This window comes from Colobus angolensis, unplaced genomic scaffold (genome assembly GCF_000951035.1).
Source record: "Colobus angolensis palliatus isolate OR3802 unplaced genomic scaffold, Cang.pa_1.0 Scaffold452, whole genome shotgun sequence".
Classification (NCBI taxonomy): Eukaryota; Metazoa; Chordata; class Mammalia; order Primates; family Cercopithecidae; genus Colobus; species Colobus angolensis.
This window is the reverse complement of record NW_012117955.1, coordinates 459,415-472,626: the sequence shown is the minus strand read 5'-3', so window position 1 is coordinate 472,626 and position 13,212 is coordinate 459,415. Positions and strand designations below refer to the sequence as shown.

The 13,212-nt window shown below is 47.1% G+C and overlaps 1 protein-coding gene across 1 annotated transcript in view; it reads left to right on the top strand.

Moving 5' to 3' along the window:
- PIGL (phosphatidylinositol glycan anchor biosynthesis, class L) overlaps positions 1 to 13,212 on the top strand; it is a 137,647-nt gene that overhangs the window by 99,057 nt on the left and 25,378 nt on the right. The window contains exons 4-6 of the mRNA XM_011957972.1: positions 1,930 to 1,997; positions 5,231 to 5,262; positions 6,954 to 7,087. Of these exons, the coding sequence (XP_011813362.1) occupies positions 1,930 to 1,997; positions 5,231 to 5,262; positions 6,954 to 7,087 (234 nt within the window). The remainder of the gene's footprint in view (positions 1 to 1,929; positions 1,998 to 5,230; positions 5,263 to 6,953; positions 7,088 to 13,212) is intronic.

Genomic DNA, 13,212 nt, shown 5'->3' with positions numbered 1-13,212 from the left:
GTGTGTGTGTTCGGTGCCATGAACAGTGAAGTTAACGATGTACTTATCTTTTCAAATAAGGGATCCATTAATGACTCTCAAGATAATCCTTCTAACCAGAATGTTTGCTTACCTAGAATACCATATTCCCTCACAGATGAGCTCTTCCAGACCCCAGGAGAAAGCATAACTAATCTAAACTTATGTACTTGGTTGGTAGCTATCAGAATAAGAGTGCAGGTCTTCTGATTCTCTCTCTTTTTTTTTTTTTTTTTTTTTTTGGAGACGGAGTCTAGCTCTGTCGCCCAGGCTGGAGTGCAGTGGCGCGATCTCGGCTCACTGCAAGCTCCGCCTCCCGGGTTTACGCCATTCTCCTGCCTCAGCCTCCCAAGTAGCTGGGACTACAGGCGCCCGCCACCACGTCCGGCTCATTTTTGTATTTTTAGTAGAGACAGGATTTCGCCATGTTGGCCAGGCTGGTCTCGAACTCCTGACCTCAAGTGATCTGCCCGCCTCAGTCTTCCAAAGGTCTTTTGATTCTTTTTTTTTTTTTTTTTTTTTTTTTGGAGACGGAGTCTAGCTCTGTCGCCCAGGCTGGAGTGCAGTGGCGCGATCTCGGCTCACTGCAAGCTCCGCCTCCCGGGTTTACGCCATTCTCCTGCCTCAGCCTCCCAAGTAGCTGGGACTACAGGCGCCCGCCATCTCGCCCGGCTAGTTTTTTGTATTTTTTTTAGTAGAGACGGGGTTTCATTGTGTTGGTCAGGATGATCTCGATCTCCTGACTTCGTGATCCACCCGTCTTGGCCTCCCAAAGTGCTGGGATTACAGGCTTGAGCCACCGCGCCCGGCCGGTCTTTTGATTCTTATACAGTGCTTCTTCCTGCAACCTAGCACGCCTTCTCACATAGAGGATGCTGGTAAAGAGAGTGGACTGTGGAGTCAGAAAGATCCAAACCCCAAGAACAACTCCTCCACTCAGTGGCAAGGTGATCCCAGCTTCAGCCTCTGCTTTCTGAACTTCCTCAGGTGTAAGATAGGGTTAATACTATGCCTTTGCTCAGTAAATGTTAGCCACTCTTATTAACAGAGGGCTTGCTGTACATGCAGTCACTATGCTTTACAGTTTAAAATAGAAAGACCAAGAGTGAATCCCTTCCCAGCCCATTCCAACCCCAGTTCCAGGTTCCTTCATCCATGCAGGACGGTCACCTTTCCTTGGGGACAGCTGGCCTCTTTCCATCACCCCTAATCAACCATTCTGTCCTTTTCTTCAGTCCTTGTTGTCATTTTTATGTTTCTTTTATTATTTAAGTTAGCTTTTTTATTATAATTATTCAAATTATTCTTTGTTTTTTCTTTAATTCATTTGTGTAGAAATGAAATGTTGGAATACAGACTGAGCTTGTAGTTAATAAACAGATGTTGATATAGCTGTGAAAATGGAAACAGAGGCAGTCTATGAATAAATACACTTTTTCCATGAACTCAATCCCAGGACACGGTGGACATTGTCCCTCAAAGTTTTTTTTTTGCCCTCAGTATGGCACGAGAAAAAGAGAACCAGTAGTTCAGGCTGTATCTGCATGAACAGAGTTCACTTAGAAGCTAGCCAGGAATGCTAAATGTGCTAATAAATGGCTAAACCGATAAGCAACAAAGATATTCTGAACCCAAGTTGCTATCATGGCTGAATTCCACTCTGCTCCACTGGTTAGGAAACGCTGGGAAAGCGTCAAACCCTGGGAAACAGTCTCTACGTGGTCAACCACAGTACGAGCTACACACCACTGATCTGCTCAGAAGTCACTTCAGATAGATGCTGCATTTGAAAAGTTTCAGGGTTCTGTTCTCTCCTCTCCTTCCCAAGGGAAGGCGATAGCTCTATTGAAGTTGAGGTGATGGAGAAGGCATTCAGACAGTCATAAGTGAAAACCCTGTGTTTCTCTACAGGTGGTGACTTTCGATGCAGGGGGAGTAAGTGGCCACAGCAATCACATTGCTCTGTATGCAGCTGTGAGGTATGATGCTCTGGGTGATGGAGGTGGAGGAGGGTTTGTTTATTTGATTAGGGCTCATGGTTTAAAGTCTCACTTATTATTTTTTTTTTTTTTTTTTTTTTTTTTTTTTTCTCCTTTTTGTGGAGAACGGGATCTCGCTGTATTACCCAGGCAGGTCTCGAACTCCTGGGCTCAAGCTATCCTCCCGCCTCTGCCTCCCTGAGAGCTGGGATTACAGGCGTGAGCCACCGCGCCCGGCCTCATGGTTTAAAGTCTAAAGCACTTTCCCACTTGTTATCTGAGCCCATGAAACTCACTGCTGGCTTATCATCTAGCCCTGCTCTCTGCATCTCACCATGTCCTCTCTCTGAGAAATCTCTCTCGAGTCCTAGTACGAATGCTTATCTCCTAAACAGCTGAATTTTTTGTATACACTGAATACTGCAAATGGGGTAATTGACTATTGATCTATTTTCTGTGGCCATAGGAAGCTTGAGGGCCAAATTTGCAACCCCTGTGGCACATGGACAAGACTTTAAGGAATGAGTGCTGTGAATCAGTGTGCTCCAGATTCACCATCTTCTTCCCCTTACTCTCACTTCCTTCGTGTATTTTATACAACTCTCAAATCTTTGGAGAAGGAGGATATACATACATAATATGAAATGCGTTTGTTCTTCACAGTCGCCCAATTTTACTGATATTTATTTACATTTTACCAATAAAAATAAAATGCAAGCTCAAAGGTATTGAGTGACATAGAGTCATACAAACATAGATGTGTTTCCTGTCCTCTAGCAAAGTGCTTCTCCTGGGCCTCTGATTAGCGGTGTGGCAGGCCTGTCCCAACTACTGAGGAAGGAAAGGAGCAACTTGAAGGGAAGGACTTATTTGATAACCTTCTTCTAAACATGCTTAACACTCAGACTGAAGCAATGCAATATGTAAAGTTGGAAATAACCTCACCAACCATTAAGTCCAGCCACCTCATTTTACTGAGGCTGGGAAGTGGTTTGCCCAGCACGACAAGGTTAAACTACGGCAGAGGCAGAATTCAGGAATCCCAGTTCTCCATTCATTATTCTCTCAGATGTATGTGAAGACCAATCCAAACTGAAGACCCTCCTTGTCCTTAAATTTTACATCACTTGGTGGAAGATGCTATAATTTTACCCACATACTCTTTCTACGCAGCTTTCCCTGTTTCCTTGACTGTGGAATGAGGGGAGGCTAGACTGTTCTCCCGTAAAGGCTATTCAGTTCCTGGTCCAGCCAGCGGCCATGCTGCTAGTTGCATTAGGTCCCTTCAGATTCAGGAAAGAAACATTCCCTGGTTAGTCTGAAATACAAATTTTTTTGATGATATATGGAAAAATGAGGCAGCCCCAGAGTGGTCTTTCCAACCACATGGTTACTCTGAGGCCTTGAACTTCCAAGACTAGCATGGACAGCAAGCCCTATGGAGAACTGGAAAAATGGTCTCACCTCATTCTGGATGCACACTGAGCCTGGTGATTTCTCACCAAGAATTTACACTGCACCAGAGAAAGGATCAGGTCAGGTCTGTTGCAAACAAACTAAGAGTACCTCCACAGGCAGGGGGCTGGGGCACTTGAGATTGAGTCACCTGGTCCCATTCCTGGTCCAGTCACTACTGAAGAGGGGAAAGCAGAGAAGGCATCATTCTGGATGGAAAGAACCCAAGGAGACAACTCTGTATAGATAGAACTGCCTGGGACCATTTTCCTCAGAAGAGGCTGGAGTGCCACAGGCTCTCAGCACGAAGGTGGGCCACTGTGCTTCAGATAAAACAATTCGTGGACATGCCACCAATCTTCTAAAACCTTTTTCCCCACAGTCATCTCTTGCCTGCTAAATTCATTAGACTCACCTTAGCCCTCAGCCATCTTCAACTTTCCGTGGCATTTGGCCCTGCCTGTCCCTCACTGCAATGCTGCTCTGGCTTATATGGCACCAGCTTGCCCTCCTCACTCTGGCCTTTCTGGCTACTTCTCAGTCTCTTCCTGGCTTCCCTCCCACCAGTGGCCCCTTGGTCCCCCTGTCCCCAAGGCTCGCTCCCCAGCCCTCCTCAGCACAGCTTCCCCTGTGGCTTTAAGGACTATAAGCTTTGTTTCCAGACAGGTGCCTCCAGCTCACTGCTTTCCCTGGATATCAGAATATCCACAGGGCTTTGCCCAGAGTACAAAACAAGCCACTTCATTCTCAGAATCCCAGAAATCTTTTTCAGGTTTTTCTTTTCTTTCTTTTCTTTCTTTCTTTTTTTTTTTTAAGACAGAGTCTCACTCTGTCACCCAGGCTGGAGGGCAGTGGCGTGATCTCGGCTCACTGCAGCCTCCGCCTCCTGGGTTCAAGCGATTCTCCTGCCTCAACCTCCTGAGTAGCTGGGACTACCAGTGCATGCCACCACACCTGGCTATTGTATTTTTATTAGAGATGGAGTTTCACCATATTGGCCAGGCTGGTGTTGAACTCCTGACCTCGTGATCCACCGACCTCGGCCTCCCAAAGTGCTGGGTTTACAGGTGTGAGCCACCACACCTGGCTCATTTTTCAGGTTTTTCTACCTCTCAGGCTCTGCCAGGCAGTCAGTTCCATGAGTTTGTCAATTGTCTCTCAACTTCTCTTCTTTAACCCCATTCCCAAGAGTCTCTGTTCATATAAGTATGTGTGTCTGTGTTGCTGGGGCCACCTTCCCAATCCTTCTCTGCCCCCAGCTTTCTAAACAACAAAGTGGGGAAGAGACTTGGAGCTCATTGCAGTTGACACTCCCCTCCTCTTAAGGTGGTGAGCACAGAATGACCTTCGCTGTCAGAAGGTAGGTGTGGGGGAGCTCAGAAAGGAGAAAGGAAATATCAGGGAAGAGCTATCAGTTAGCATTATAAAATATTCCCCCATCATCCTCACATTACAATTTCAAGAGGAAAACTATGAAGAGTCCAGCACAGTTATCTTCATTCTCTAATGGGCAAAGCTTGGACCAGGGCACTTCACAAGCCACAGACCAGCCTCTGGGTTGGCTGTCCCTGGCTCAGGTACCCATCCGGATGCCTTCAGCTGTTGCCAGAGGTATGGGATCCTGGAAATCTATACAGTGATTTATGCAAAAGAAACCACCTGGAAACTCACATGGAGGGGGACCATGGGCATGGCAGGCTTTCCTCTGAAGGCCCCTTCTGTTACCTACAAAGGAAATGATTCTTACGCGTCTCACTCTTGTCCTTTCCCTCCTCCAGGGCCCTGCACTCAGAAGGGAAGTTACCTAAAGGTAAGGCTTGTTCCTTTTGCAAAGGGCCACAATATACTGTCCCTCTGAGAAACTTTTGAGAGGGAAATTTGCAAATCCACGGAGAGCTGCCCTCAGCCGAGCAGAGGCAGTGGATGGGGAGGCCGCCACGCTCTTCCTGACTCACCTCAGGGTACCTGGCAAATTGTATCTGCCAGCAAGTCCCTGCCTGCAGGGCCACCTCTGGATGAGTGGGGAGGCCAGGTTTGTCCCTCACCTGTCCAGCTTTTTCACAGGGGGGATATTTTACACCTCTGGTATTCCTCCAGTCCGAACTCAATCCCATCCCCCAACCAATTAGGCAGGTTGTAAATGACTGCTGGATGCTTGATGGATCAATCTGCCTCAGTCAGGAACTCTCCCTAACCCACAGAAAGTATTGGACCCCACCTGACCATTTACTGCATGACCCCCATGCTTAGCCTCTCTGGGCCAGTTTCTGGTCTGTCATACCTCACAGGAGCGATATGAAGATTCAATGAATGAAAACATAAGTAGTTTGTGCCCTTTCTGTGTGGGATGACTGAAAAGAGCTTACCAAGCCATGATGTCTTTGGTACATGACTATAGTTCGTTTGATTCTTTTTTTTTGAGATGGAGTTTCACTCTTGTTGCCCAGGCTAGAGTGCAATGGAGGATCTTGGCTCACTGCAACCTCCACCTCCTGGGTTCAAGCCATTCTCCTGCCTCACCCTCCCCAGTAGCTGGGAAGCTGGGATTACAGACATGCACCACCACCCCTGGCTAATTTTTTTTTTTTTTTTTTTTTTAATTTTTAGATGGAGTTTCTCCATGTTGGTCAGGCTGGTCTTGAACTCCTGACCTCAAGTGATCCACCCGCCTTGGCCTTCCAAAGTGCTAGGATTACAGGCATGAGCCACTGCACCCAGCCATTTGATTCTTATATCAATCCTGTGAGATGGGCAGGTCTCACACTCTCAACACAATTTTACAGATTAGAAAACTGAGACTCAGGCCGGGTGCGGTGGCTTACACCTGTAATTCCAGCAGTTTGGGAGGCCAAGGCGGGTGGATCACGAGGTCAGGAGATCGAGACCATCCTGACTAACACAGTGAAACCCCGTCTCTACTAAAAAATACAAAAAATTAGCCAGGCATGGTGGCAGGCGCCTGCAGTCCCAGCTACTTGGGAAGCTGAGGCAGGAGAATGGCATGAACCCGGGAGGTGGAGCTTGCAGTGAGCCAAGATCATGCCACTGCACTCCAGTCTAGGCAACAGAGCGAGACTCCATCTAAAAAAAACAAAAATACCTGAGTCTCAGAGAAGTTAAAGGACTTTGCCAACCCTGTCAGTTTTTGACTGACAGAGCTGGAACCAGGTCTCTAACCTCCCAATACAGTAATTCCTGTCTCCTTCACCTTTCCTTTGGCTTTGAGGTAGCCAGATCTCAACCTCTAGCAAACCAGCCTTTTTTTGGTAGGGCACACGGCAGGGTAGAGGGTAGCCAGCCAGGTCTTCTGTGGCCCTTTTACTCATTCTAGCTGCAAGAATGATGGGCACAGAGCAGCTCTGGTGCCACAGAAACACCTGGCAACGCTGTGGCCACTGTCCTGCCCTGCCCTGAACCACAGGGTAGAGGGAGAACGCTCAGGAGAAAATCTGGCTGGAGGCCTCAAGGCTCATCACTTCTCCCTGTCTCCTTTCCAACCAGGGTGTTCTGTGCTCACACTTCAGTCTGTGAATGTGCTGCGCAAGTACATCTCCCTTCTGGATCTGCCCTTGTCTCTGCTTCATACTCAGGATGTCCTCTTTGTGCTCAACAGCAAAGAAGTGGCACAGGCCAAGGTGAGGACTGTAAATTCCTGGACACCCCAACTCAAATCTCTGCCCCAGACCCCTTGTCTCCTCAAAGCCCCACCTCTGCAGAAGCCCTAACTGAAGGCCTTCCACAGTGGTTCAGCATCTGTCCCTGAGAGTTAGGACTAGGCCAGCTAGATCTTGAGAGGCATAGATTTTTCAATGACTTTAGCTTTTTTTTCTAATTGTAAAAATAATGTATGCTTTTTCTAAAACTAAGTAACACATGCTCATTGCAGAAAATCTTGAAAAACATAAAAGCATCAAAAAGAAAATAAAAATAGGAACGATTACCTGCAGCCCCACCAATCACAGGTAATCCTTGTTAACGTGTTGGGCTACATCTTTCTACTCTTTTTTTTTTTTTTTTTGAGATGGAGTTTTGCTCTTGTCGCCCAAGCTGGAGTGTAGCGGCACAATCTCAGCTCGCTGCAACCTCCGCCTCCCGGGTTCAAGCGATTCTCCTGCCTCAGCCTCCTGAGTAGCTGGGATAACAGGCACCCGCCACCACACCCGGCTAATTTTTTGTATTTTTAGTAGAGCTGGGGTTTCATCATGTTGGCCAGGCTGGTCTCAACCTCCTGATCTCAGGTGATCCACCCGCCTTGACCTCCCAAAGTGCAGGGATTACAGGCGTGAGCCACTGGGCCTGGCCCTACTCTTTATATATATATATGGTGTGTAGGTGTAAACGCATTTCAGATGGGATCACACAGTGTCTATTTAAAACCTGCTTCGGCCGGGCACGGTGGTTCATGCCTGTAATCGCAGTATTTTGGGAGGCTGAGGTGGGCAAATCACGAGGTCAGAAGTTCGAGACCAGCCTGGCCAACTTGTTGAAACCCCGTCTCTACTAAAGCTACAAAAATTAGCCGAGCGTAGTGGCATGCACCTGTAGTCCCAGCTACTTGGGAAGCTGAGGCAGAAGAATCGCTTGAACCCGGGAGGCAGAGGTTGCAGTGAGCTGGGATCACACCACTGCACTCCAGCCTGGGCGACAGAGCGGACTCTGTCTCAAAAAAAAAAACGACGAAAAACCTGCTTTAACAATATGTTATGGGTTGGGCACAGTGGCACATGCCTGTAATCCCAGTACTTTGGGAGGCCAGGGTGGGTGGACTGCTTGCTGGGCAACAGAGCAAAACCCATCTCTACAAAAAAATTAGCCAGGCATGGTGGCACATGCCAGTGGTCCCAGCTACTCGGGAAGCTGAGGCAGGAGGTTCACTTGAGCCCAGGAGGTCAAGATTGCAATGAACCCTGATCACACCATTGCACTCCAGCCTGGGCAACAGAGGCAGACCCTAGCCAAAAAAAAAAAAATCAGAACTATATATTATGAACATTTTCTCCTGTTTCATTTAGTATTCAAATAGCAATGGCTGCCAATTACTCCACTGTATGTATATACCATAAGGTATATCATGAATCCCTTCCTGTTGGACATTTTGCTTTGCCGTTTTATCACTGTTATACATGGAGCAATGCTCCCAGCTTGAGGTTAAGGAGAATTCAGACCTGCCAGGAGCCTCTGTAAAGAGCCTAGGGGAGGCCAGGCGGGGTGGCTCACGCCTGTAATCCTAGCACTTTGGTGGGCTGAGATGGGCGAATTGTCTGAGTTCAGGAGTTTGAGACTAGCCAACACGGTGAAACCCCATCTCTACTAAAATACAAAAAAAGTAGCAGGGCATGGCAGCATGCGCCTGTAGTCCCAGCTACTCCGGAGGCTAAGGCAGGAGACTTGCTTGAACTCGGGAGGCAGAGGTTGCAGTGAGCCGAGATCACGCCATTGCACTCCAGCCTGGACAACAGAGCGAGACTCCGAGTCTTCGTCTCCAAAAAAAAAAAAAAGAGCCCAGGGCAGACTGCAAGAAGCCTACATGCAGGTTGAGGAAGAGCTAGGCCAGGTCAGGTTACCCTAGGGAAAACTCTTAGCTGTCCATGGAGCAGGTGACTGAGTGCCATCAGAGTTAGGGAGAGGGTGGGCTGAGGAGAATTGTTCCTCAGTTTGTCTCCAGGTGCATCCCCCTGTAGACTTAAGCCCCCCACAGGGAGACGGGTAGCAAAATAAGTGAAAGAACCAAGTCGGGGATTGTGGCTCCTGCCTGTAGTCTCAGCTACTTGAGAGGTTGGGGTGGGAGGATGGCTTGAGTCCAGGAGTTTGTGTCTGCCCTGGGCAACACAGCTTTATTAGGAAGAAGCGGAAGGGGAAGGGGAAAGGGAAGGGAGAGAGAGGAAGGAAGGGAGAAAGAAAGAGAGAGAAGGAGAGAGTGAGAGAAATAAAAGGAAGGAAGGAAGGAAAGGGGGAGGGAGGAAGGGGAAGAGAAGGAAGGAAGGGAAGGGAAGGAAGAAGAAAGGAAGGAAGGAAGAGAGAGAGGAAGGGAGAAAGAGAGGGGAGGGAGAGAGAAGGAGAGAGGAAGGAAGGGAGGGAGGGAGGGAAGGAAAGAAGAGAGGGAAGGAAGGAAGGAAACAAGAGATCGAGGGAAAGAGGGAGAGAGAAAGAAAAGAAAAGGAAGGAAGGAAGGAAGGAAAAAATCTAAGAGAATAGAAACTCGGGATGATGATTTTGGTTTTGGGGTTTTTTTTTTTTTTTTTTTTATACTTTAAGTTCTAGGGTACATGTGCGTAGCGTGCAGGTTTGTTACATATGTATACTTGTGCCATGTTGGTGTGCTGCACCCATCAACTCGTCAGCACCCATCAATTCATCATTTATATCAGGTATAACTCCCCAATGCAATCCCTCCCCCCTCCCCCCTCCCCATGATAGGCCCCAGTGTGTGATGTTCCCCTTCCCGAGTCCAAGTGATCTCATTGTTCAGTTCCCACCTATGAGTGAGAACATGCGGTGTTTGGTTTTCTCTTCTTGTGATAGTTTGCTAAGAATGATGGTTTCCAGCTGCATCCATGTCCCTACAAAGGACGCAGGTTTTGGGGTTTTTTGGTTTAGCTTTATTTTCTAAATTTTCTTTGAGATGGAGTCTTCCTCTGTCGCCCAGGCTGGAGTGCAGTGGCACAATCTCGGCTCACTGCAACCTCCGCCTTCCAGGTTCAAGTAATTCTTCTGTCTCAGCCTCTCTAGTAACTGGGCCTACAGGTGCACACCACCACGCCCAGCTAATTTTTGTATTTTTAATAGAAACAGAGTTTCATCATATTGGTCAGGTTGGTCTTGCTCTCCTGACCACAGGTGATGTACCCACCTTGGCCTCCCAAAGTGCTGGGATTACAGGCTGAGCCACCGTGCCCGATGATTTTTTATTTTTTTTTAGATGGAGTCTTGCTTTGTTGCCCAGGCTGGAGTGCAATGACATGATCTCAGCACACTGCAACCTCTGCCTCCCAGGTTCAAGCGATTCTCGTGCCTCAGGCTCTTGAGTAACTGGGAGTACAGGCACATGCCACCACGCCCAGCTAATTTTTGTATTTTTAGTAGAGGCAGGGTTTCACCACGTTGGTCAGGCTGGTCTTGAACTCCTGACCTCAGATGATCCACTCACCTCTGCTTCCCAAAGTGCTGGGATTACAGGCATGAACCACTGCACCGGGCTTTTTTTTTTCTTCTTCTTCTTCTTTTTCCTTCTTGAGACGTAGTTTCGCTCTTGTTGCCCAGGCTGGAGTGCAATGGTGCAATCTCAGATCACTGCACCCTCCACCTCCTGGGTTCAAGTGATTTTTCTGCATCACACTCCCGAGTAGCTGGGATTACAGGCATGTGCCACCATGCCCAGCTAATTTTGTACTTTTAGTAGACACAGGGTTTCGCCACATTGGTCAGGCTGGTCTTGAACTCCTGACCTCAGGTGGCTGGTCTTGAACTCCTGACCTCAGGTGATCCACCCCCCTCAGCCTCCCATAGTGCTGGGATTACAGGCATGAGCCACCATTCCCAGCCCATATTTTCTAAATTTTCTACAGTAAACCTTTGTACCTAGTAAGAGGCACTTTGCTGGGTACTGAGAATGCAGTGTTGAGCACGTATCTTGTTTCTTCGATAGTGCATTAATTTTTGTACTTTATTATTTCTGTCCTACTTTATTTATGGTTTTATTCTTTTCCTTCCTTCCTTCCTTTCTTCCTTCCTTCCTTCCTTCCTTCCTTCCTTCCTTCTGCTCTTTCTTTCTGCTGTTATTTTTTTTTTTGAGATAGAGTTTTGCTCTTGTTGCCCAGGCTGGAGTACAATGGTGTGATCTCGGCTCACCTCAACCTTCGCCTCCTGGGTTCAAGTGATTCTCCTGCCTCAGCCTCCCGAGTAGCTGGAATTACAGGCACACACCACCATGCCTGGCTAGTTTTGTATTTTTAGTAGAGACAGGGTTTCTCCATGTTGGTCAGGCTGGTCTCGAACTCCTGACCTCAGATGATCTGCCCACCTCAGCCTCCCAAAGTGCTGGGATTACAGGCATAAATCATTGCACCCAGCCTATTTATTTATTTTTTATTTTTATTTTTTGAGACACAGTCTTGCTCTGTCACCGAGGCTGGAGTGCAGTGGAGCGATCTTGGCTCACCACAACCTCCACCTCCTGGGTTCAAGCAATTCTCCTGCCTCAGTCTCCTGAGTAGCTGGAACTACACCCACCACTGCGTCTGGCTAACTTTTGTATTTTTAGTAGAGACTGGGTTTCGCCATGTTTCGCCATGTTTGGCCAGGCTGGTGTCAAACTTCTGACCTCAAGTGACCCACCCAGCTCGGCCTCCCAAAGTGCTGGGATGACAGGCATGAGCCACCGCACCCAGCCTGTTCTTTAAATCTCTTTAACTTGAAAGTTAGTTTTGTTTTCACTTACAATCTTCAAAAAAAACTTTAATACTATTAATTTTCCTTGAAGTGTTTCTTTAGCTACACATGATACGTTTTGATATGTAGTTCTCCTATTGTCACCTAATTATAAGTAATTTATAGTCTCCATTGTGAGTTCCCCCTTAATCTTTGAGGGTATAGTTCAGAGTTTACAAACATGTGTCGATCTTCATTATTTGTAGTTCTATATTTATGAATGCACCTACTCACTGAAATTCATTTGTAACTCCAAAGTCAGTGCTCAAAGTGCATTTGTGGTCATTCGTGGACCCTCGCAGAGGGGTGAAACGTGAGTCACTGGATACACATATACATGTTCCCAACTGTTTCAGCTCTCCCACTGTAAAAAAATACCTTTTTGTGGTATATTTCATGCCCCATTTTTCTCATTTTTGTGGTTTTTGTTGATTTTGCTGTTTAAAATAGCCTCTAAGAATGATGCTGAACTGCTGTCTTGCATTCCTAAGCACAAGAGGCTGTAATATGGCTTATGTGGGTTTGATCACAAGCATGAATTACAGTGCCATTGGCCATGAGTTCAGTGCTAATGAATCAACAATATATATTTCATATGGAGTATTTAAACAGAAATATACGTAAAACAAGGTTATATATTGACTGATGGATGAAAATATTGTGGCCAAAGGCTTGGGGGAACCCAACCCTGTATTTCCGCTAGAAACAATGGTTCAGTATTCACTAATTCAGTGTTCTCAGTGACTTTATAGAACTACCACAAATGAGAATGGCATGGCTATGTGTGTATATGTGGTCTTTTTTTCTTGTCTTTTTTTTTTTTTATTTGAGACAGAGTTTCACTCTTGTTGCCCATGCTGGAGTGCGATGGTGCGATCTCAGCTCATTGCAACCTCCACCTCCCAGGTTCAAATGATTCTCCTGCCTCAGCCTCCCAAGGAGCTGGGATTACAGGCAGGCACCACCATGCCTGGCTAATTTTCTATTTTTTAGCAGAGACGGGGTTTCTCCATGTTGGTCAGGCTGGTCTCCAACTCCCGACCTCAGGTGATCCTCCCGCCTTGGCCTCCCAAAGTGGTGGGATTACGGGCGTGAGCCACTGTGCCCTGCCATGTATGTGGTCTTTTTATTGTTAATTTATAATTTAATTGCTTTGTAGTCAGTGAATGGTTTTTGTAACACTGATTTTTTTTTTTTTTTTGAGGTGGAGTCTCGCTCTGTCGCCCAGGCTGGAGTGTAGTGGTGAGATCTCAGTTCACTGAAACCTCTGCCTCCTGGGTTCAAGTGATTCTCCTGCCTCAGCCTCCTGAGTAGCTGGTACTATAGGCACCCG